This window comes from Rattus rattus, chromosome 6 (genome assembly GCF_011064425.1).
Source record: "Rattus rattus isolate New Zealand chromosome 6, Rrattus_CSIRO_v1, whole genome shotgun sequence".
Taxonomy (NCBI): domain Eukaryota; kingdom Metazoa; phylum Chordata; class Mammalia; order Rodentia; family Muridae; genus Rattus; species Rattus rattus.
The window spans coordinates 140,242,309-140,268,309 of record NC_046159.1 but is presented as its reverse complement, the minus strand read 5'-3'; the positions used below and the strand labels follow the sequence as shown (position 1 = coordinate 140,268,309).

The 26,001-nt window shown below is 42.3% G+C and overlaps 1 protein-coding gene across 1 annotated transcript in view; it reads left to right on the top strand.

The window, feature by feature from the left end:
* Window positions 1-26,001, top strand: part of Adam22 (ADAM metallopeptidase domain 22) — a 221,309-nt gene that overhangs the window by 15,491 nt on the left and 179,817 nt on the right. Inside the window, 1 exon segment of the mRNA XM_032907027.1 lies at window positions 12,320-12,396. Coding sequence (XP_032762918.1) covers window positions 12,320-12,396 — 77 coding nt within the window.

Genomic DNA, 26,001 nt, shown 5'->3' with positions numbered 1-26,001 from the left:
GAGTAACTAGTAGGACGACTCCAAGACTGAAGTGTTTCTGTCAGTAGCAAGAAGTCTATCCTAAAGAAGGGGGTGCTATGGGTACTAGCCAAGGTGACCTTTAATCCTAGACCTCAGGAGACCAGGCAGATCTCTGTGAGTTTGAGGCCAGCTGATCTACATGGAGAGTCTAGGTAAGGATTACAGAGCTCTGGTTGGTGTGGAACTCCCAGCCCAGACTGGACCCAATCTTGTGTTGCTCTTCCTGCTTGTACCTGCTGACTCTTGGGAATATAGGTGTGCACCACCATGGCCAAAGGAAAGTCTTACTGGGGCTGGTATTTGTGATTATTCTTGTCTGTGGCTGGGGGATGGTATTTGGAATAATTCTTATCTCTGGACCTATTTTTAGTTTCATCTCTGTAATGTTAAATAAAATACTGGATCCTCTCACCAAGGAAGACCAGGTAGATATTCGGTAAGGTTTCTGGAGGCAACCCACTTCCCTTCTTGTCCCATAGTCTCACAATACAGTACGTCTGGGTTCTTTTCTGCATAGCTGTATTATTTCTGTGCTCTTAGATGAACTTACATTTTATGGTTAATGCTTGATGGAAATAAGCTTCTCTTTTTGTGTTTGTAGATATTTTCAGTGCAAACTTGCTGTAAGAGCTTACTAAGTACCAGGTGCTTTTTTTTTCTGTGCATAAAATATGAGGGCGCTTCTAACTCACCTTTGAACATATCCCGTTTCACAAAGAGAGGAAGTAGACACAAATTGCATTAAGACACTTTTATTAGCTGTCTAAGAGGGAAAGCAAGATGATTCAGCATTGGAACAGGCTGAGAGAGACGTGAGAAACGATCTGAGGAACTTAAGCCAGAGGATAGCTTAGTGGTAGAGAGTGTGCCCAGTGTGTACACGTCCCTTTGGCCATAAACATGAACAAACTGATAAAAAACAGACTCATCAATCAGTTTTCACAATGGAAGAATGAATCATAAAACCCTTTGACGCTCTGAGAAGCTCTCCTCTTCTGCTGTCCTGTAGATGTTCCAGGCCATGCAGTTGAGCTGCTACTGAACTCACTGGCAAACCTGAGGGGAGTAAAGTTTTCAGTAAGAATCAGTAGAATGCATATGCCGATAAGGACTGTGTTCTCTATGATAGTGGCATGGCTTATAACTGCTGGCTAACAAGCCACCAAAGTAGTTTGCATATGAAAGCAGTATTTACCATAGTCCTGATAAGTACTTCCTACTTTAGGCTAATTACAACTTAATCAGGTAACTTTTCTCCATATGATTATCCTATAACCACTGTCAGAGTTGAAGCGTAAAGACCAAGTGTTAGGCGAACAGAGACGCCTGCAACAGACCTCTCAGACAGTTAGAGGTGACATAGAAAGCTGATACAACTTACCCAAGGTCATTCATTTTAAGAAGGGATGTTTAAGGAGAAAATGTGGCTCTAGAATCTGGAGTGCCACTGTACCTTGCCTTAGTTATTGTGCAGAAGTTATATTACGGCCTTGTGTAACAGAAACACACCTCATCAGACAGTAGCGGTCTGTGGGCAGGACCTTATCTTCCTCAGGGTCCACTGGGGTTTTCTCAGCGTCTTTGGCACACATTGCATTAAGGCTTGCTGGCTGTAAGGAAGATGATGGAACATTCCAGAAAGGTCGGAGAAGGACAGAGATGGTGCAGTGGCAGTTTGCTGAGGATGCTGGTCTAGGGAATGTTTGAGTCAGGAGCCTTTGCCAGGAGGCAATTTCTGAGAAACTCAGTGGGAGAGGTTCAGAGAGACTACCTACACAGTTTTGAGAAGTGAATACATTCTCCCTGGGGATCATTTCATAAATTAAATGAAAGGTGACCTCTGTGGTACTTAAAGTGCTCATTTGCTTACAGCAACGAAGAGTGAACTATCATAAAATCGAATTTCACTTTTTCCTTTGAAGAAAGACCCAAGATTTCTGTAGGAATCCTCTCTTTAACTCAGTATGTCACATGCATGGCGTCCTCATAAATTTACTCTAATTAGCCCCTCTGTAGAAGCTAGAACTACAGAGCATAATTTGAAAGCACTTGAAAGACAGAAAACAACATTTCAGATCCCTGAGTATGTGCAGTTGACACTTGGCGTCTGTGCAGGGAGAGAGAAAGTGGCTCCAATCCAGCTCTGGGCTCAGCAGCTCCACTATCCTGTCCTAATGAGGCCGTGGCTTCTAGTGATTCTAGTTGATTTTACTTTCTGTTTCTGACACGATGGTGTTCAAGTGCTATCAGCCTTTGACATGAAGTTGTTTCGGTCAGGTCGAGTTCATCCCAGAAGTGATGAATGGTCAGACTAAGAGAGAGTCCTCACTGAGAAACTGTGAGGACTACAGCTTTATGCTCTTTCAGAGCTAATGGGATATCTGTCTGTGGCTCTGACATCATGTCAGTGAGCATGTCCTAGAAGCTCTTCAGGAAGGTTCTCACCTTTCCTTCGTCCAGAGGCCAGTCATTCCATTTATTTATGTTGGTAGGTTTGACAAGCTACAGAATTTGGTCCTTTCAGTTATATAGGTATGTAGTTGGTCACGTGCTTTTCTTGACATGATTTGTGCACATGTGCATACAAGTATGCACACATGAGTGTGATGAGATATGAGTTGATTTGTAGAGTTTTCTTGTGTGTATAGTGTCTCTTAGTGTTTCCTACTTCAAGAGAGAATTGAGACTCAGTGTATATTTAAAATGTTTTCCACTTTTCCAAGGAAAAGTCTTTAGTACTAAGGGTTCAGTGACCAGCTTGAGTCCAATAGTGACTTGCTTCAGTAAATAAATAATTTCATTATTTTGCTATCCCTTAGATTTTTTTTGATAGTATGTCTGTGAAATTGTATTTATTCACTTAGGTTCATGTATTTGTTTTGAGACAGCGTCTCACATTGTAGCCCAGGCTGTCCTAGAACTGTTTCTCTCAGACTCAACACCAAACCCATGTCATTCTCTTGCTTCTTACATGCTGAGATTTGAGGCATGTACCGCCATGCCTGGCTTTATTAATATGTTTAGATTCAGATATTTTTAAAGGCACAATCTCTGAAAAGATTCCAGATATGTGTAGTTACCAGATCTGTGTAATGTAGCATATGTAAAGTAAGTTTTGAAACGATATTTATGTTTTGCTTTAAACATGTATGGTAGACAGATTCATCATTTTCCCTTTAACTTAGTGGTAAAGAAATACTCTTTATTTAAGGCAGCTTGGAGAGGCTAGCTGGTAAGTATGTAGAAACCCATGATTTAAGTTTTAGGGGTAAATTTATGCCATACTTTACTGTGGTAGTTCCATGCTGTGCTCAATAAGCCCACGAATTTAAGGCGTGTTTTTCATAGGTATTCATGGAGTTTTTTTTAAACAGGTATTTTATGATATTCCAATCTCTCTCTCCTCGCTCTCACACACATACATTTATGCATGTATACATACACTTTCATCATCTTCCTTCATCGCTGCGGTATTTGGGGAGCTGAGATGACTATTGTGTGCACCCCACCAGTTTTCACCCCACTGTTTACACGATGATCGTGCAGTGGTTCTTGTTTTTAAGGCTCTGTCATCTTGTACCACAGGGAAGAAAACTTTTGGTCACTGCCTGAAGGTTACAGATAAAAACCACTCTGGGAACATCATTGACACCATAGATCATGATAGACCACTGTTGTGATTTTTCTTAGGCAGTCCAAGTTGTGTTCCTCTAATTTTTCTTTCTGAGTTATTTCTTGCCTATGTTCATGGGAAACTTTTGGATAGTTGGGATAGGTAATGAAGAATGACTCTTATCCTTTTGAAGGTTATTTTATGTGTGTGTGTATGTGTGTGGTATGCCTGTGTGTGTGTTTGTGAGTGTATGTGCAAAAATACATCTAGAGTTATGTAGCTTTATTTTCTAGCCATAGAAGAGTGAGGCAGGCTAACCCAATGGGGATTTGTTTCCTAAAGAAAGTGTAGTAGAGTTGGTACATGGCAGCCATTCACTATAAGGTTTTGTTCAGTGATATTCCCGAGTTTCCTTTCTACAAACACGAGAGCTAGCCCCGTTTGTGTAAACGAGCTTCATTGTCAGACACCTCTATTATCTGTAAGCAGGATGAACTCAAATAAACAAAGAGAAAGGAAAGAATTGTCCTAGCATTGCAAACTCACCCCTTTAAATTCTTCTCGCAGCACTGTGATCATGGCTGTTCCCAGTTCCCCTATGTAAAAAGAAGATGGAAGGTAGGGAGTTTTCCTGACTCATTTAGATCAAACGTGAAACCTACTGTGGGCTTAGAAGAGCTCTTGCCTCGTCTCCTCCAGGTCTTTCCTGCACTGAGGAAGAGCATTAGTTTCCCAGTGCCGGTTCACCTGAGGGATTTTTATCTACTGATTTCCTTGGGGCTCCTCATACTCAGATTCAATTACAGCCTAGTGTAACTATAGATCCTGTTGTTTCCAGGCTCCTAAGCATCTTAACCGTCTCCTTTGACCTTCAAGATTATGCAAGCAAGCATTCTTTTTTTTTTTTGTTCATGGCTGAAAGTAAAGGTCTAGTAATGGGCAGCTAATGGCCGAGATGAGTGAGAGACTGATTTATCAGAAGCTAGCTGAAGCATAAATAGGTAATGAGGCTGCCTGGCTTCCTGAATGGAGAGGAGAGGATGGGAACTGATGCCAGCACAGGTCAGCACAGTCTCTGCCTCCTGCTTATTGGAACAGGGGCCGAGAGAGAAAGTCACAGAGTCCACGGTTGTCCCCACCCTCAGAATGGGAGGCAGGAGATGCTGCTTGAGAAGTCATCTTCTTCAACAGCTACACAACATAAGCTTTGTCCTTAGGTAGAAGCCCCACAAGCAGATTACGTTTATATCAGTTGTGAAACAAAACAAAACAAAACAAAACAAAACAAAACAAAACAACCCACTAAATAGAGCCAACAGGAACTGAACTTTGAGATGGAAGGCAGGGAGGAGGAAATAAAAGTCAAAATATCGGAGTTAAGTGTTTTTGAGAAACATCTCTATAAGAAACTCGGTTTACTGTCTGCCACAAAGTAGACCCTCCATAGTGTCGGTCTTGGTGCGTTGGTCTTTTGAATTTTTTGAATCTCCATGTTATTTATCTGAGTTCCTCAGGTTACCCCACGGCGTGGCCTGGTTTCTACTTCCCTTTTTTCTTAAACAAAAGCTCGAAAGCCTCTGTTGCTTTGGTTGCACTCAATAAAGTTTAGGTAGAGAATTTTCAGAAGAACATACATCTTACTAGTGAAGAGTCCTTGGGAGTGTTAAGTGTCATGGTACTCACTTGTTGTCTCAGCACGGGGCTGGGAGCAGGGATGTCGCTGGGAATTTGAAGCCTCCCTGGGCTAGAGAGTGAAACTCTGTCTCAAGAAAACGAAAAGTCACACTTAGGAAATCGGTAAGGAGACGTGGACCATCGGTTTCAGTAATAACTTTTGTCATTATTGCCTATAAACAGGAGAGAAAAGGAATGAGAAATTCTGTATACTGAATGTCTGTTACCACTGAGATCTTCACATCCACTTCTTAGCGCTCTTTGGATAAATGATACGTTTCGTAGACAAGTTTAGAATGGTGGTTTTTCACTCTGGCTGTACCTTAGACTCACATGGTGTCACTGTCCAAGATGTCACCTTAGGGTTGTTCACTGCAGGACAAACCAACGGGGATTGCAGAGTCCACAGCACAGGCTCCAGTGCACTTATTGAAGTTGTCTCACCGAGGATTCGGCATGCAGCAGCCAGTGTTGAGATGGTCCTTCACGCCTGCAGTTTAGGCCTGACCTTCCCGAACTGATTCCTCAGACGGTATCTCTCACGGTCTCCCTGTGCTGACTGGACCTGACTTTTGTACCTTTGCTGGTCTTCTTGTGTGATGTGTTTGTGCTGTTTTCTCAGTCTGAGGAGCTCCAAGTCACCACGGGCTCCATGGCAGAAGGAGGGCTGCTGTCGTGGCTTGTGCTGTGCCCCATGTGCATAGTTTGTAATCATTCAGTAGCTTTTGACTGTGGGGTTCTTAGGAAAGGGTGCAGGAGCACCTCTCACTCATCTTTTGTATCCCCAGGGCTGGCCGCTGTCAGAACACTGAAGGCCGGATGGACCCACTGGTTTGTAACAAGTCCCCAAATTGTGCATCATTGCCTCCTGCTCTTTTGGGGTTGAACATGTTTAGGTCAAAGGCTCTAAAAGACGTGCTCCAGTTTATTCGCTCGTAAATGAAAGACCCAGTGTTTCATCCTGGATTAGCTCTTTAGAGTTCATTTTTAGAAACTCTTTTATTGATTCTCTGGGACTTTCACATCGTGCACCAGAGTCTATTCATCTCCTAGTGCCCTCCACCCTTGCAAATTCCCCTCCAAAAGAAAACCAAAACCAAACAAACAGAATCAATTAAAAAAAAAAAAAAAACTCTCTGTGGAAGCCACAGTGTGTCACAGTGTGTCACACAGTATATACCTTTTTGCCTAGTCAGCTTTACGTGCAAGTGTTCATGGTCTGGTTCAAGGCCTCTGGCCTCTGCTATACTATCAATATTGTATCCTCACTGAGACTCCTCTTAGTAATCCCATTGTTGCCCTGTCATAGAGATCCTGTAGCTTTGGTTCTGCTGGCATGAGCTCCAATAGCTCAGTGATCAGGTAAATGCTGGGGTGGGCCAACTCAAAGTCCTGGATCTAGGCCTGGGTTGAAGGTGAATTGAGCAGCCCTGCTTTGCCCAAGTCATTGGGGCCTGCTTGTCCTCTCTGTCCAGGCAAGGGGCCAGATCTCCTAGGTGAGGAGCAGGTCCACCTCTCTCATGCCCATGTCTCCAGGGCCAGCCCTTCTAAGCTGCCCAGGTAAGGGGCGGGGCCAACTGCCCAGAGTTCGGCAAGATCAGCAAGGGGCGGAGCCAACTCAGCTCAGTCAGCTGCAAGGCCTTCCGGGTGGTAGCCTGAGCCCTGGTTATCAACACAGACTTCTCTCTGGCAAGGCCACGAACCCAGACGTGATCCTTGGAGGCAGCCCAGGCCTGGGCTTCTCCCATCACCACCCTCATGTCTCCTGTTCAGCCTCTCTTTGTAAACACAAACCACTGTTTCTCTCCTGTCTCTTCACCATATACTTTTTCACCATAGTGACACCAACCTTCTGGCGGGCGCCATCTCTAAAATTCATTTCTGAGAGCGCGTTTTCGTTCCTGTTGTCTGCCTGGCTACTCTTCCGCAGGTGGCCATACAAATGCTACAGCGAAGAAGAGTAAGCTTGGTGAATTGGAGTTTTAGTCTCAGGCCTCTGACAGAAGTTTACTTGAGTCAGTGGGGTAATGGCGAAAGAGAGGCTGGCTATTCTTTAGGCTGTCAAAATAGGGCTGATAATGTGCAAGTGTTACTTGTTATTGGCCGTTTGTCTTTTATTAAACAAGATACTAGACTTCCAGGGAGCCATCAAATGACCAAGTACTCAGGAAACAAGGATAGCTGAAGGCTTTGCCACATACATAAATCCTTCTTTTTTAATAATGTTAATCACTTTTACAATTATGTTGCATGCTACCGATTGGTTGGCAATCTTCTTGATCCGTTACTAGTCATTGATTTATGTTCAGGTAGAAATTACTTAAGAACCTTCACTTTTGTCAAAGTTTGATTTTTACCACCAATGTTTTACTGTCAGCTTACTTTTTTTAAAAAAGAAATGTTCCTAATAAGGCAATCCTGAAAACTTGAATTTTAACCTCTGGCATATATAGGTTGACTCTGGTTTGCTGACTTTAGATGGTGTCAAGAGAAAAGGACAGGATGCCGAGAAGCTGAATGTACAGGGAACGCGGTGTTATACTAACTTTGTATTTAAATTTCAGATGATTTTGTGAATAATTAACAGGTCCCAATCTGGAAATCCTATCAAGTTCCTTGGGTCCTACAATTCTATGATTCATTTTTTTTTTTGAAATTAGAAATTAAAATTAACCTTATGTAATTATCCAGATTTATTAAGGTTTCTTACCATCTGGATAGTTTGAAAAATATTGCTTCTTTTGTTTCACAGCCCCTATAGATTGTTAGCCTTATTTTTCATACCTATGCCGTCTATTCAGTGAAAGATGGATATTTTTTTATATTTTAAACCGTAATCCTGAGTTTCTAAGCTTTTAATTGGATTCGGCCTTAGAACGTGGCTTCGTGTGTCAGATGAGGTCATATTGAGTTCTAAAATGGAGTTCTAAAGCAGAAGTCCAAGGCTTGTTCTTCATGTTCCATTTTCTTTTTGTAGCCTCTACAGATGCAGCTCAGAGATCATTCTCATGTCTGTAAAGATGTTTCTGTTGTAATTATCACTCAGCAGGAGTTGTGAAAACCTGCATGTACCTCTGAACCACAGAATGACAGCAAGGGGTTCAAGTATGGCGGAGAGACCTTCTGGGACCTAGGCGTCTGCCCAGCCACCAACCGATGTGCTTGGAAATGACTTTTGCCCATGTGTGCCTCATTCTTCCTGTTCATAAGATAAAAGGATCCTATTCTTTGAGCTCCAGGAGTCTTTTCAATACTATTCCACAACACCGGAAGTGTTTTAACAGCTTTTAAAGAAAGAAATGAAGAACTGAGGATTTAGGTGGTAGAACTCCTTCCTAGGCTGTGCAAAGCCCAGTGTCAATCCTGTTCCCCTAAAACCCTAAAGCCAAACTTTGTTCTCACATAATAATTAGAAGTCCATTTTGATAAAATTTTATTTGCGAAATATCCCTCAGATGTCGTCGTCGTCATCATCATCATTGTCATCTTCTTGTCCTTATCTTCCTCTTCCTCCTTCTTTTAGGTGGGGAGGGTATGCTGGGGGTTGAGCGCAGAACCTTGCCGGATTATTTATACTGTAGGACTCCAGTGTAATTCTACTCAATGTATTGCTTCTGCAGGGTAACCTACGGAAGTGCCTTCTTTCTCTGTTTGGATTACTTATATACTAGACATATGAAGTCAACTCCCGAATGCTAGAACACCACATAGAATGCAAAGACAGTACATTTAACCTTACTGCCAGTGTGGTTTGTTGGTGTCATGGTTGGATGAGGTTTGATTGTGTCTCTCAAAGGTTTGTGAGCTGGAAAGCACGGTAGGGCTGGTGGGAGCTAATTAGGCGACAGGCATGGTGTAATTAGGTGACAAGCATTTATGCAGGCTCCCCCTGATTGAGTTAGTTCTCATCAGAGTGTTTTGATTTTGAGACAGGGTCTCACCATGTAGCCCAGGCTGGTCTCAACTTTGCTGGGTAGACCAGGCTAACATCAAACTCAGAGATCCACCTGTTTTTGTGTCCTAGTCCCAAGGGTTGGGATTAAAGACACATGCCTGATTCACAGAAGTGGTGTTTTTATAAAGTGAGACTGTTCTATACCTTTGGCTTCCTCTGCACGTTATAGGTACTTTTCCTTCTTATCACGTGCTGCAGCCCGGGGGCCTTCTTGAGGATATAGGTGTCTGGCTATTTGGACTTGTTACCCATCGGAATTATGAGCGATGTGAACCTATATTTGTTTTTTTTTTTTTTTAACCCATTACTCAGTGTGCTTTGTTATAGCCACATAAAATGGACGAATCCGTCCTGAAGGCCTGCATGGAGAATTTGATGCTTGTGACCTCACAAGTGTCAGCCCTACTGCTGTGGATGCCTTGATTTTACACCCAGCAATGGAGGAAAATGTCATGCAACACTGGTTCAGTGGGCATTTTGGATTTGCTTTTCTAACTGTTCAAAAGCAGTACCGGGGACCCTGTATAAATTCTCTATTGTGGTTATGACACATTGCTCAAAACATAGTGTCTTAAAGAGTAAAACAGTACAGTCGTGTAGTTCTGGTGTTGTCTGTACTGGGTTCCTCCAGGAGACTTTTCTTTTCAACCCCTTTTTAAGGGTGTAGAGGTCATAGGATAACTTGATGACTTCTCCTTCCGCCACTTCACTTGTAGTAGGCAGGTAGAGCAGAAACACACTCAGTCTAACTCCCCCTAGTGCGTGGAGCACTGGCGGACAGGTTCGTTCAGTTCATCTTTCTGAATGTAGTCTTTGAAAACACCTTACGTTAGAGTTGTATTCAGTAATAAACACTTAAGAAAATACATGAACCTTAGTTAGAATAAGATTTCCTGATATTTTCTTTGAATTTAAATTTCTCCTTGGGTCCTGACTGAGGCCTGTAAAAACCAGACAAAAACAACAAATAAACACAGACTTAAAAAGGAACTGCAGGAAGAAAATATATAAAAATCAGACTGAGTTACTCTGTGCAAAATGAATAGAACCAGAGGATATTATGTTAAGTGAGGTAAGCCATGCAGAAAGACAGGTACTTCTTATTGTTTCTCACACATGGCAGCTTACAGTGTTAGTCTAGAAGAAGAGGAATTGGGGAGGGGAGAAGGAGGGGGAGGAGGGAGGAAGAAGAGGAGATGGAGAGGAGGAGGAAGGGGAGGAGGGGGAGGAAGAAGAGGAGGAAGGGGAGGAGGAAGAGGAAGAAGAGGAGGAAGGGAAGGAAGGAAGGAGTAATAGTAATTATTGGAGGCTAAGTTAAGGAGTGAAAAGGAGATAGCAGGAGGTTGGAGAGCAGTTACCAAACACATGATGGCGTCACGAGCTCTATTGTACTGTAGGGTGATGAGAGTTCACAGTAAGCTCTTATATATTTTACGAAAAATTGTAAGAGAAGAATATAAGAAGAAGAAAAATTATAAAAATTACCAGAGGTTCCAAATATTAAGAAATGGCGAGGAAATAGAAATGATAATAACCCTGGTATAATTTTATAAAAATCTTTTGAAATGTTACACTATACCTCATACAGATACACAGTTCTCACATGCTAATTAACAAGGAAAAGGGACTAGAATTGACGAAAACAGTGAACACATTACTAAAAATAATGGTAGCATTCCCAGACTCTGAGCTATTGAACTGATGTAGCCTCTTCACTACAGATTTACGGCGTTGATATTTACAATTCAGAGGAGACTGAAATAAAGGCCGTTATAGTCACAGAAGGGCCTGAAAAGAGTAGAAGAGGGAAAGGTTCACTTTAATTGAGACATCAGTTCTGGTAAGTAAGGCTTTCCTGACGCTGTTCCTAAAACTTGATGTTGGTGGTTTACGAAACCCAAGGAGCTATTAGGCGGAAAGTAAACTGTCTATTGACCTGGTGGGCAGGCCCAATGGGAAGACTGCATCTAGTAAGCGGGTAATTTGTAGTTGTATCATTGTTGTCTTGTGCATCCAGGTAATTAATAAGACAGCCTGTTAGTGAACTACTGTGGACATACTGAGTGAAGTCCTGGTGCTGGGCAGCACCTAGTCCTGCTGTCATCCTGCTCTGTGGTGAGAAGAGAGATGGATGACCATGGGAGAGGAGTGTCGTGGACCGAATTGGGCTGCCTGAAAACTCGGGTTCATTGTTTCTCTCCGGGATAGCAATTATACATGTTTATTTTAGAAAATTAGGCACATATGAAAAAACAAACCCAAGAGCTCAGGAACATATAAACAACAATTACCATAAAAGTATCTGGTAGCCCGTTAGTCTACTGCTTAGAGCTAGCTACTGTGGTACTGGGAGTAAAAGGAAAAGGCTGTTTTGTTTCCTGCAGTTTATACCCATGATTATTCAATATGCAAATACTAACCCGATCAATAGGTATTTTTAGAGCTTCTGCTGGTTATCAGAATTCGTAGGCAGCGATTATTTTTGTTGTAGAAACATTTGGGAGGGGTGATGTTCTCAGTGCCTATAAAGTCTTAAAGTTTGCCTCTTAGAAAGAGGTGGCGGCTTCTTTGAAATTAAATACCACTTAGAACTGGTATGCCATTTTAAAAGGATACTTTAGAGGCTTGCGGATTTTTTTTTTTAATTTTAGTTTAAGTGTCTTCCTTGTGAGTAGATAATATTTACTGTACCGTTTCAGTCTTGAATGAAGCACACTTTCCCCTTTGAGGTAGAAAGCTTCATTTTAAAAGACCTGCTCATGGACTAGAGGGTAAGTTTAATGTTTAATGCAGTAAAGTTGGCTATGCAGTGTTGCATGATGTGAGACAGAGCAGGAAAGCAGAGCCCTGAGTGGTGGTAATTAACTTCTCACTGGTGAAATGCTTGGCTTCCAAGAGGGCCCGGAGCCTTGCTGTAATAGGCTGTCCTTTATCTTCCTTGTTGAACTGTTGTCTCATTTATGATGCTAAGAGCCTTCCAGAAGCATCCCAAGAAATGCTCACATCTGGTCACCACAGCTGACTGATGACTACACTTTACCTTTCTGATGTTGCAGCCTACTCACGTGGACAAGGCAAGCTTCCGGGTGGACGCCTTTGGAACCTCCTTCATTCTCGATGTCCTGCTGAACCAGTAAGTGCCTGCTGCTGGGCTGGCCTCGCTCGAATTATGCTGTCTCGTGGCTTGGAGGTGTCAGTGCCGCTCTCGGAATAAGTGCGCACTAGAAATCGGACAACTTGGCCGGGTCTCTTTCACAAACGTACAGTGGAAGGCAAGGGGTTCTTCCAGCCTCTGTATCATAAGAATGCGTATGTTCTGAGCTTCTGATGGATGATAGATCATGAAAATATACCTAAGGCAGTAAAAGTCCCCTTCTCATTGTATGCTTGTGTGTGTGCATGTTCATCTATATGTGGGCTCCTCTGTGTACAGGTGACTGTGGAGGTCAAAGGATAACTAGGGGAAGTTGGTTCTCAGCCTGTGGGTCCCAGTGATTGAAACCAGATCCGCAGGCTTGGTGGCGGCCTGCTGGACTGCTGGACCATCTTAGCGGTTTTACTCTTGTTGTTTCTGAGGGAGAGGGTGGGGAAGAGAGGTAGAGAGTCCTTTCATTCGTGTACATTTCACCCAACTTGCTTAGGTTCTCTGAAGAATTCTTCGTGCAAAACCCTTCGTGTTCTGAGGGAGAAACACGTATGACCACATTTATCAGAACATAAGCAAGACGCTTACAAGACTGAGAAAAACAGATTTTAAAAAAGATATTCGAGTGAAAATACTAGGCATTTTCCTTTTCTGCCTTGGTGTCTATACTAAACGTAGGTGATAGGTAGGTAGCTATTTCCTTTTAAATTTTTCTTTATTCTTGAACTCATACATATGTACAATGAAATAAGGGCCTAATCTTAGCCCTAACCACTCAGTTTCCCCACATCTGATCTCTTTCTGTTCCTCATATCACCTCAGCACATGCTTTTCCCAACGTCTTCCCCCCCTTAAATTACAAACTGGGTCTAGTTAGTACTGTTTGCATATACATGAGCACAAGCATCCTACCAGTGGTCACCTCTCAACAATGATTGCCCAACTCCTGGTGACCATTAACTGCCACTAACTACCGAGCAGTCACCTACAGGACCTCTGCTGGTGTTTCGGTTGGCGTGATCTTAGGCAGGACGTACGCAGGTGACTCCAGCTGCCGTGGGTCATGGATACCATGCACGTCTGTAACTTAGTCACACCATGACATAGACACCATGACCAAGGTAACTCTTACAAGAGAAAGCATTGAACTGGGGCTCTCTTACAGCTTTAAAGGTTCTCCCATTACCATCATGGCGAGGAGCACGGCAGCACACAGGTACACTTGGTACTGGAGAAGTAGCCGAGTGCTCTACATTCTGGTCTGCAGGCAGCAGGCGGAGAGAAATGCTGGGTATGGTGTGAGCTTTCTGAAACCTTTAAGCCCTCCTCCAGTGACACACTTCCTCCCACAAGCCCACACCTCATCATTCTTCTACTCTTTCTCACAGTGCCATTTCCTGGTGACCGAGCATTCTAATATATGAGCCTCTGGGGGCCTTTCTTAGTCAAACCACCACAGTGTAGAGGACAGCATTTGACAGCACTCTTCCCTATGCTCCAGCTCTTCTATGCTTCCAGTTTCTTCTACCTAATTTTCAAGATGTCCCTTGAGTTTCAGTCTCTCTCTCTCTCTCTCTCTCTCTCTCTCTCTCTCTCTCTCTCTCTCTCTCTGTCTCTCTCTGTCTCTCTTGTCTCTGTGTGTGTTTGTCTATTTGTCTCTCTGTCTCTGTCTCTCTCTCTGTGTGTCTGCTTGTCTTCTGTGTGTGTTTCTCTCTCTCTCTCTCTCTCTCTCTCTGTGTGTGTATCTGCTTGTCTTCTCTCTCTCTCTGCTTGTCTTCTGTTTCTCTCTCTCTTTCTCTCTCTCTCTGTGTCTGCTTGTCTTCTGTGTGTGTTTGTCTGTCTCTCTGTCTCTCTGTCTCTCTCCTCTCTCTCTCTCTCTCTCTCTCTCTCTCTCTCTCTGTAGGGGGTGGGGAGTGATAACATAGATACCATGTTTGGTTTGAGCATTGAGTCCCATATTTTAGGTATTTGACCAGCTGTGCATTGACCACTGAAAAAGAAGTTCCTCTGAGCCAAGTTAAGAGCAGCTAGGATCTGTAGGACCCGTATAAACATACAAGCACAAATATTTAGAAAGCACTTTAACAGCATGTCCATTTAAGAAAATAACAGTGGAAGGTTCTAGTCAGGGCCGGTTGCCTCCTGGCCATGGGCTTTTGACTGTACCAGAAAAGAAGTTTTACTTCGTGGAGCAGGACTGAAATCTGGTCAGAACGTGATGACTTACCCATACCAGCCGAGCCTTTGTTGCACTGTGAGCCGCATCTTGCACGACAGGTTGGGGCCGCAGTGTGCAGAGCATGGGTAACACCATGACATGTTTTTCCCTCAGCCTGTGCAGCACACCTTACAGCATTCTGAGAGATCGACATCGGGGAGGGAATTTCTTGTTTATATTTTGATTAGTTTCTTTGTCTGACTGTCATAGTGTGTATGTGTGTGCACGTGTGCATGTATGTGTATGCATGCACATGGTGCGTGTGCATGTGTGTGTGTGTGTGTGTGTGTTGTGTTATTTTCATCAGTAGTGTCTTACCATCCAGTAAATCCTCATACATAATGGGGACAAGAGCACAATTAAATTATAGTACAGTCCATGACAATAGTCTTCTTCTTCAGACTTCTGGGATCTCCCTGGCCAAATAAGGTTTAAGGAGACATCCCATGACTTACGCTGTAACTTATACTTAATAATCCATGAAGTCTGCGAGTGAGCCAACTGCTTACTAGATGCACGGTATTCCATTTTAACTCCTTTTCCTAAAGTTATGTTTTGGAACTAGCTTACTAATGAGTAGGCTTCCGTGAGCTTTTTTATACATCCTTAGTTCTGTGTAACCCACTCCACATGTTCTTCCTGTCTGCTGCCCTCATCCCATTTAATTCATTAACTCGAAGGATTACCCACCCACACACCATTTTAAATTTCACTTGTGTTCTTCTGTTCCTCCGATTACTATCCTTTAGCTGGGTTGTGAGATAGGGGACTTTTATGTGGCTTAATCCCCTCAGGTGAGCCCTCCCTTAGCTCCTGGTTTCCTATTCCCACTCCGCCTCATTCTTCCCTGAGTATCCAACTCCCCTATTTTACCTAAAACTCGTCTCCTGCTTCCCATCTTGCAAACACCTGCCCAAACCCCTCTGCCTAGTTTCCTGGCTTCCACTTGTGCAACCCCATAGGAAGAACAATAATATCAACCAACCAGACCCCCCAGAGCTCCCAGGGACTAAACCACCAACCAAAGAGTACACATGGAGGGACCCATGGCTCCAGCTGCATATGTAACAGAGGACGGCCTTATCTGGCATCAGTGGGAAGGAAGCCCCTTGGTCCTGTGGAAGGTCGATTTCCCCCTGCACAGAGGAATGCTAGGGCAGTGAGGGAGGAGGGAGATTGGGTGGGGGAGCACCCTCATAGAAGCAGAGTGGAGGGGCAATAGGATAGGAAGTTTGCAGAGGGGAAACCGGGAAGGGGGATAACATTTGAAATGTAAATAAATAAAATAACCAATATAAAATTAAATAAATAAATATAAATATAAATGTGAACACACACACACACACACAAGAGAAGATTTGAAGGCACGATTTACATATGAGAGAAAAGAGCATTTATCTTTCAACACTGGAGGAGTTACCTTACTGAGTATACTTTTTTCTCTAGTTCCATTTACTTATGCAAGTCTTATGATTTAATTTTTATTTACAACTTAGCAACATTTTATTATGTATAGGTGCTGTACTTTTCTGATCCATCCGTCTCTTGGTACATGTCTGGGTCGATTTCACTTTCTAGTGATTGTGAATAGAATGACAGCGGACATCGCGTGCTAGTGTCTGTGTAGTGGGATATAAAGTGTGTTAGTGGCTGTTTCTCTACTGCATGACAACCAGTTCTTTCCACCTCGTTTTTAAGTAGATTTTTTTTTAATATTATGATTTCGGTTTGTCTCACTGGTGAGGCTCCATTGGCTTAGGAAGAAGGAAAGTCGAAATTGAATATGCTTTTTAATAGCTTCAGCTCTTCTCTCATGAAGGAATTCAAGGACCCTGGAACAAACAAAAATATTTTTTTCTTTTAGTACAAGAAAATGTGTGGCTACATATCAGTTGCCTAATAGATCTAATTATATTTATTTTTAGATTGAAATTGGAGAAAAAGAAAAGAATCATTGCATAACATTCCTTCAAAACAGTAAGCCAGATAATCAATAATCAGATTATACAAGAGTTCACTCACCCTTCGGGGTTGTAGCTTTGCAGAAGGCATTTAAAAAAATTCAGAATGGCTAAAAGCAAGAAGCACGGCCAGTTCCTGCTGTGTCAGAGTTATGAAGGTTAGGAGGTGGCTTCCTTCATGGGTCATAGCTATGAAATTTCACTCTTGAGGGCAGATACATTAATAACACCAAACATATGGTCTGCTCTGCTATGATTGGTCCTGAGGCTAAATTGGACCTTCCAAAGTCGGCAAAGGGTACTGCATTTTACTGTCAAACATTCCTTAGAAAGAAGACATCCAGCCATATTGTCTGAGCAATCCAGGCCAGGTCTTTCCCTGGGTGTTACTCTGCTTTTCAACGAGTGAAGAATTAAACAGAATAGTGTGAAGTTTTCTTTTCAACTCCCCGAGTGTTTTATGACAGGTTACCTGTCAAAATGACCCCTCTATCGACCGACCACAGAGAAGCAAATGCCAGAAGCAGAATTGCAATGTGGAACGTTACAAGATCATTAGAACTCATTTTCTGAAGTCCTTGTTTTTGGAAGGGCTTCTCTTGTGCAGCTCTCAGACCTGGGGTGACCCAGCTCTGTGATGTAGAGTGGATTTTCTTTACTATGGCTTATTTCTCTCTTCTTATTCCAATAACATATGATGATATACACGCTAATAAAGAGAAGATACAGCTATTACTTGTTGATATTTTTCACATTATCTTCTCTCTTTGACTAATAAGGAAATCTGGAGGTTATAGAATGCTCCTGAGCCTATTATTTAAATTTATAAATAAAAATAAAGAAGCATTTAATAAGATCAAGATCATGGTTTTCCAGGAAAATATCACAGAAATACTGTTTTTATGTTTGAAATGATTGCTGCATATATTTTTCTGCTCTGCATGTATGAGATGAATTGAAAGTGTTTTTGTTAGATTCAGTCAGTACTTTAAACGTGCAACAGTGAGACCTGCATTGCAATTAAATGGTCTTGCAGAATTGAATAGGTGCTCTTTTCAATTTTTACAGTGATTAGAGGGCATATTGCACATTGTATCATCAGCAGTCTCTGCTGTCTATCAACAAGATGTCAAATGATTTAATCCTGCGAATTATTTAGCAGTGGTAGTAGGACAGATGGACAACAGGTTTAGGACAGATGGACAATACAATCAATTGAATTTCTTAGATATAGTATCTACAATACAACTTAACCGTATGATATTGCTGCTAAGGTGTTGTATGGACCATGTCCTACGGTGGTGCATACCTGTGTTCCCATTTGTTTGGGAAACTAGGGAGGAAGGGTTACTTGAGTTGGTGAGTTCAATGCCAACATTGGCGAATTTGTCTCAGAAACAAAGAGAGCTTATTGCTCTCCAAAACAAAACAAAATATATTGGGTGAATAAAATATTTTTCTAAATAAAATCTAAGTTGAAATAACTCTATTTGCTTTTTAGTTACTGTTGGGTTGTAGAGTGAGGTACAGAGTATGTGCTTAGTACAGGTGATGATATTTCATAAGGGCAGTTGCTTGGCGTCTCCGAATGTTTTTCTCATCAGGTTGTCAATCACTCTGTTACCTCAGACAATGGATATATGTGTTATCTCACATATCGGCATATCTTTCCAGTCAACAAAAGGTAGTATGACAGATGTATTGTATAACCTATTTCCAGGACCTTTTGGCCATTTCAGAAAGGAAGACTATGATAATCATTTCAATAATTCTCATTCAAGTTTTTTTTTTTTAATCACCTCTATAACCATTCCCAAACTACATTTGTTCTCCCTCTCCTTTAAAACTTTGAAGGTGGAATGGACTTGGGGATTTTAATTTAGATAATATTTATATCTAACTTTAGGGCTTATCCCTTGCAAGCCTTATATTGTCCCAACTAACATAGTAGGAGCCCACTAGGGTTCTGTGTTCTTTCAACATGGCCCTACTCGTGGATAAGTACTTCTTGTTTGGGCTCAGCAAGAGAGATTTTGCTTTCTGGGACAACTGGGTTGACATTTCACTTCTAGATTTTTATAGGGACTAGTTTATAAATGAAGCTTTATGTTCCTCTTGTTATTTCACATCACCATCATTTTATTACATAGAAGAGTCATTCAAAAGCCAGTACCATTTCCTTATGTTGATGAAACGTTGAGCCATTGAATCATACCACAAGCATTTGAGCCTTTGGAAAGCTCGGCTCGCACGTATCACTCAATTACATGACTTTTAGACCCCAAATACAACTCCACTCAGAATGCCATATTTGCCAACCATAGTAGAGATCGAGTGATGACTATTGGGGCTTTAAAGAAATATTACAGTTCCAAAGATATAAGTTCGTACTGTTCTCCAAGAGAGTCTATTCCCTCAATGGTCTTGAAACCCACTAGCAAACATTTTGATGTCTTTTCTTCCACACCTTATAAAATTTGACCAGAGATCTGCAATCCAATTCATTTTATATCAGTGAAGTGACTTTAAGTCATTCTTGGCCATGGAAATAGGAAATGTCTAGTGAAAGGTGTCAAAATCTATGGTCATGGATTTTGGAGAAAAGGGGTTTTGCCTGATAAAACATTTCTGATAAAGCTTTGTAAAAAACTGATCAGTCCCTCTCCCCCCATGGATTTTGAGTTGTGTAAGATTTAGCTAGGACATTTTATTTTTAAAATTAGAGGAAATACTTGTATAAAGTTCAGGGAGGTGCAGTGAGCTGGGAGGCAATGTGTTAGTAGTACTGTGTGAACTCACTCCAAACACCAAGAGACTGAGTGTCAATGCCTGAGGTGAACTTAGTGGCACATACCTCGAATTCCACTCAAGAGGTTGAGGCAGGGGATTTGATGATTCAAGCTAACCTGGGCTACATATGGAACTCTAGGCTAGCCTGGGTTTCAGGAAACACTGTCTCAAGAAACTAAAAGTATATTTCTACAATCTTAACATTCAGGAGGTTGGCACAGGAGAATTGCTGTAAGCTTGAGACTATATAGAGTGTATTATACCACCTGTAGATACATAGTAAGACCCCAGTCTTAAAAACGAAACAAAAACCCAAACTAAGACACCCTAAAATACATACTGTGATGGTTTGTGTATGCTAGGCCCAGGGAGTGGCACTATTAGAAGATGTTGGAGTAAGTATGGCCTTGTGGAGTAGCTGTGTTGCTTTAAGACTCTGATCCTAGCTTCCTGGAAGTCAGTCTTCCACAGCAGCCTTCAGATGAAGATGTTAAAATTTCAGCTCTGCCAGCACCATGCCTGCCTGGATGCTGCCATGCTCCCTCCTTGGTGATAATAGGGTGAACCTCTGAACCTGTAAGCCAGCCCTGATTAAGTGTTGTCCTTATAAGAGTTGCCTTGGTCATGGTGTCTGTTCACAGCAATAAAACTGTAAGACACAAGTTGGTACCAAGAGTGGGGTATTGCTGTGATAGGCCTGACCATGCGTTTATTTGGATAAATGTGGATTTTGGGGACTTTGGATTTGGAAAGCAGTGGAATGTTTTAAATGGTGCTTAATAGGCCATCCTAGTAGGAATGTGGAAGACTTTGATGCCTAGTATGATTTACATTGTGCAGACCTGGCCCAAGAGGTTTTGGTAGAGAAGAATTTCAGAATACGGCCTAGAATGTGGGTGCTTTTTGCCCGTGTCTGAAGAGTCTACCTGAATCTGAGGTAAAGAGATTAACATTAATTGCATTGACAAAGGAAGTCTCAAAAACGTCCAGCAGAGACTTTGTTCTCTGGCAAAATCTCATGAAGAACGTTTCAAACAAGCGTAGCAAGCTTAGAAAGGAAAATTATGAAATATATGATTCAAGTATTAAAGGGGCACCAGGAAGTGAAATGGAACGGAATCCTGTTCTAGGAGATAACACATTCAGGGATTTGGGGACAAGATCTGACCCAGCTAAATTTAGATCCAGGCATGGTGATATACATCTTTAATCCCAGGAGACAAAGCCAAACAAGTCTCTGAGTTCAAGACCAGCCTAGGACAAAGTAGGTTCTAGGTGAACAAAAGCTTAAATCCAGCCATGCTTTTAATCCCAGCATTACAGGAGACAGAGCCATGCAGATCTCTCAGTTCAAAATCAATATACAGAGCAAGTTCCAGGAAAGCCAAGCTTAGGCAGAGAGGGAGTTGGAAAACAGAAAGCTGGTGATAGAATAAGGGGTGTGTGTGGCATGTTCCAGCTCCAGAAGGCAGCAGAACACAACAGCTTTGGCCATGTGGCTCTGGCTTTAGAGTGAAAAATAGAAGGGACTACTGGGAAATTGATGCTGGTCAGCTGGAGCTAAGAAATTAATGGGGATTAAGAAGAGACCAGCATCAGTAAGGTGAAATCTTTTTGGAAGTGTTTTCTGAGAGCACAAAGAAGCTGTGTTCCAGAGATAGCCAAGGTTGTACCTTGTGCTGCAGCTGTACTTGGTAATGTGTAAGAGTCACCCAGGTGGTACTGGTTTTGAAGGCATGAAGTGGTCATGAAGAGCAGCTAAGGCTTGGCACTGTGAGAGGGCATGGAAGGCCATTGGTGAAGATGCATCTTCAGTTGCAGTTGACAGCCCAGGACTGAGGGGGCTATGTAAAGTATTTGAGGCCTGGCACCATGAGGAAGGCCTATGGGCTATTGGTAAAGCCTAGTTGCAGTAGAAGAGGCAGTGTTTTGGAGACACCAACCATGAGATGACCACCAAGAACAGCAGCAGCTGTGGAGTACAGGCAGCTGGAGCCTAGAAGACAAGCTGTGTGCAGCTGGAGAAGTGACCCAAGCCATTGGAGGAGCCCAGAAGATCATGGGTGGATCCCAGACATTGGCCTATTCAAGTTTGATTTTGCTTTTGATTGTGACTGTGCCCTGACATTTTTCCCTCTTGAAGTAAGAAAGTATTTTAGTGGAACCTTCAGTTAAGAGACTTTGAATTGTAAAAAGATTTAAAATTTTAAAAGGAATCAGATATTTTAAAGGGACTGAAATATTAATATGTAAAGACAGTGTGACTTTTAAAGTTATTTAGATCTCGGGGATGAATAAGAAAGTAAGGCTTAATAGTGATGTGTTTGTGTGTCAAGTTGACGAGGGGTCAATTGTACTGGCTGGTTTTGTGTGTCAACTTGACACAAGCTGGAGTTATCACAGAGAAAGGAGCCTCCCTTGAGGAAAAGCCTTCATTAGATCCAGCTGTAAGGCATTTTCTCAATTAGTGATCAAGGGTGGGAGGGCCCAGCCCATTGTACAAAGTGCCATCCCTGGCCTGTTAGTCCTGGGTTCTATAAGAAAGCAAGCTGAGAAAACCAGGGGAAGCAAGCCAATAAGACACATCCCCAAGCGCAAGGCCCTGGGTTCGGTCCCCAGCTCCCCCCCCCCAAAAAGACACATCCCTCCTCCCTCCATGGCCTCTGCATCAGCTCCTGCTTCCTGACCTGCTTGAGTTCCTGTCCTGACTTCCTTTGGTGATGAACAGCAATGTGGAAGTGTAAGCTGAATAAACCCTTTCCTCCCCAACTTGCTTCTTGGTCATGATGTTTGTGCAGGAATAAAACCCTGACTAAGATGCATATACATACATACATACGTACGTACATACATACATACGTGCATACATACATGCATGCAGGCAACAAATATTGAGATTTTTGTTGTTCTTAAGATCCTTTGTAAACCTACTGTCATCATTGATTTTTAGTTTCAAAACATTCTAGATTTCCACAGGTAATATTGCCTTTTAGTTTTAGTAAGTAGAACGTTTTAAGAAAAAAGTCTCACTCATATTTTATTGTACATTAGTGTCCTTAACTCATATTACTGTCTTCAGAGGCTGAGCAGCCCCATGTGTGAAAGGCAGGGTCACCTTTCATTTATCTGGAAAAGACAGAAAGAGAGTACACTGTGGTACCTGATGCCTGTAATCCCAGCACATGGGAGGGTGGGGGAAGTGGATAGTTTGAGTCCCAGGCTGCCTTGGAGTTACATAGTAAGTGCTGGGCCAGCCTGTCTTAGAAACTAGCACCTTCCCACCCCCTTAAAACACAAAAAGACTATCTCGTCGTATGTCCCACTGAAGGAATGGGATCTTTTACCCCTCTTTTATTGAAAATAAATATTTTCATACAATATATTCTAATCACATTTTCTCACACTGTTAAGTTAGTTAAAGTTAGTTAGACGTTAGTCTTCCCAGATCCATTCCACCCATTGAACCCCATTGTCTCTCTCTTATCGAAAATAAACAGGTAAATAATTAAAATAAAAGAGGTTAATAAAAAGAAACACAAAGAAAAAAACAGAAGAAACATACAGAGAGACAGAAACACATACAGACAAAACCCATCAAAACACAATCAGAGGACATACAAGTAAAAGATCAGTGAGGTTAAAAAAACACGTTTCTGGCAAGCTCAATTTAAGATGTATATTACTGAGATCCAACTGTAAGGCATGGATTTGCCCCGTTTAAGGCCTTAATTCAAGTAACTAAGATGTTAGGCACATCCCTAAGCATGCTTAGCTCCAAGCATAAGAGTGCTTAAAACAGCAGACTGGAGCACTTCTGTGCATTCTCAATTGTGTCAAGGAGAGCTAGCAGACATTTCCAGCTTCTTTCCTCCCAAACGTGTTAACTACAGCCAAATACAGGAGCTTCTACCTGGAAGCCTGCCTCGCTTAGCTGCCATCACTCTAGGCCGTGTAGTAGTGCCTTTGTCCAGATGACTCAATGCTGTTGCCTATTTTACTTTGCTAAACTATTCCATGCAGACACATTGTTGCAGATGTGGGGTGTTTTTTTCTTCCCTTTGGTTCTAGTCTGCTTCATTGTCCACTTAGATGGCTTTTTAGAAATTTCTTGCCTCTTGGATAACTCAAGAGATTGATTCTAAAATTAAGTATTTCAGGATAGATAGGAGGGTTCTTATCATAGCGTTTCAACCTTACTGTAAAATAGAAGGTGTGTGTTTGTGTTTGTGTGTGTGTGTGTGTGCGTGTGTGTGTGTGTGTGTGTGTGTGTGTGTGTGTGCATGTAAAGGATGATTTGAAACTTTGAATTCATACTCAGCAAACTTCCCTGAGATTCAAAGATGCCCAAGTAAAAGAGAACAAAAGGAAACACTATAATAACTAAGGACGTTACTGATGATGTGTGGTGGTGTTGATCATGACATTTTCTGAATTTTCTATTTTCAACAGTATGCTATACCCTGTTCCCCTTTTGCATGAATATTTGTAGTCTGTAATAACTGAAGCCTTTCCCAAAGTTGTGAATTGGTTGACCTTATCCTCCGTCAATGTCCTTCTGTGGAGGGCTGATACCATCACTGTCACTGGAGTTAATGATTCCACCATTATTCTCTCCCTCTCAGCATTGAAATCTCATGAGCCTGCTGCATCTTCTGTTCTGTTTTCTTTTAAGGATCGACTCATGTGTATGTATATGGGTATTTTGCGTGTGTGCATGTCTGTGCACCATGTGCATGTCTGGTGACTGTGGAGGTCAGAAGAGGGCATCGGATTTACTGTAGTTACACATGGTTATCAGCCCCTATGTTGGTTCTGGGAACTGAACCTGGGACTTCTGCAAGAACAGCAAGTGATCTGAGCCATCTCTAGAGACTGGAGTGTTCCTTCTTTTTGGGCTTTGGTGCAGCTTTGATTCCTTCCCAGAAGCCCATAGTCTATATTATATCAGAAAACAAAGCTTAGTAGAGCCACAGAAAATTCCACTTTCACTCTTTATACCTTGCATTAAAGTACCAATCATTCTGGTCTCTAAGAGTTTATCAAATGCGTCAGCATTTTCAATGACGGCTGTTAAAGGTCTGCATTAGGGTCCTCCCTCACACAAACAATCAGAATCTTTAATGGACAGGAGAAGGAGCCTACTTTTAAAGCATTCTGGGTGTTACATCTGAGTCTGAGAACTACCTATCTTAATGTTTTTCCCTCACTCATGATACTCTCTCTGTCATAGGGATGCTGACCTTAGGGTTTGTCCAGTGAGACAGGCAAATGATTGACTATTTAGGAAAGACAATAGAACAAGATGCAGAGAAAATGAAAGTAACTATTTCATTTATAGATGGAGCATAAGTTGACATCCTATTGGAATGGGAGAGGAAACTAGAGTTGGGAGTGCTTCTGGGAGCTCGGGTTGGGCATTTAAATTCAGGATTCTTTTTTAGTGTAGGGGATTGTTGGGGCAGGGAGTGGTAATGGGGGGTGGATGGGGAGGGGAACAACTATATAGAAAGGGAGGGGGAGGGCTTAGGAAGCTGATGGACAGGAAACTGGGAAAGGGAATAACATTTGAAATATAATTAAGAAATATCCAATTTAATAAAAACGGGGAAAAAGAATTAAAAAAGGAAAAACAAGAAGAAAACTCTTAAAATTAAATAATTACTTTCTGAGAATTTCATATAGCGTATTTTTACCATTTTCTTTGCCATCCTTCAGCCCTTCCCAGGTCCTACCCCCTCCATACCCACCCTCATGTTATTTCCCTCTTTAAAAAGGAAGGAAGAAACAAAAGAAAAAAAGAAAGAGAACACACTAAAAAACATGGAGTCCACTTCCCCTCTTTGGTTTGGGCTTTTCATCTGGCTTGAGCATGTGCAGATCTTCTCCGTGAATCTGGAGGATGTAATTTCCTTAAAACCAGTCACCTCCTGTGTTTCTTACCAGCTTTATGCCCTGGGATAAGCGTTTTTAAGAGGGCCTGGCTCCTCAGAGCTTCGTAGCACCTTCCCTGGGAAGCCTATCTCTGTTCTCCCTGGCAGCCTGAACCCTGTAACTGTCCTACCGCTCCCTACTGTCTCTTCTCACCATGGCGCCTGATGCAGTTCACACCTCTGGGCCTCGTACCTGCACTCTGCCTCACCCCTCCCTCTCCCATTGTGACATTCTGTGAGGAGCTTCCTTGCCTTGAGGTTCAGCAATTGAAACTTTTCCCACTCACATTCTAGTGAAGATAATTACCTTCTGGATGATTCTTGCTGAAAATTTTGACTGGTTTTATTTTTTATTTTATTTTAAATATGTGGAGTCATTGTGATTGGAGTCAAAGAGAGTCCCTACTGGGCCTTCTGTAGGTAGCTCTTCTGGCCTGAGTCGTCACCCTCATGAACTGGGCAATGGGGTACTAGCTGCTCAGTTGGTCACCACAGGGCTATTTAGCAACAGTAGGGCCATGACCATGGCCATGGCAGGAGGTTATTTAAGATTTTAGATCTAACAGTACAGGTTCCCAGAAGTCCATAAAGTAGCGGGGATGGGGGTGGGAGGATAGCTGCTGACGGGAGTCCTGGAGGGTGGATTCCACAGGCTGCCAAGTCCAGGGTCTAGATACACACCAGCTTTTCAGAT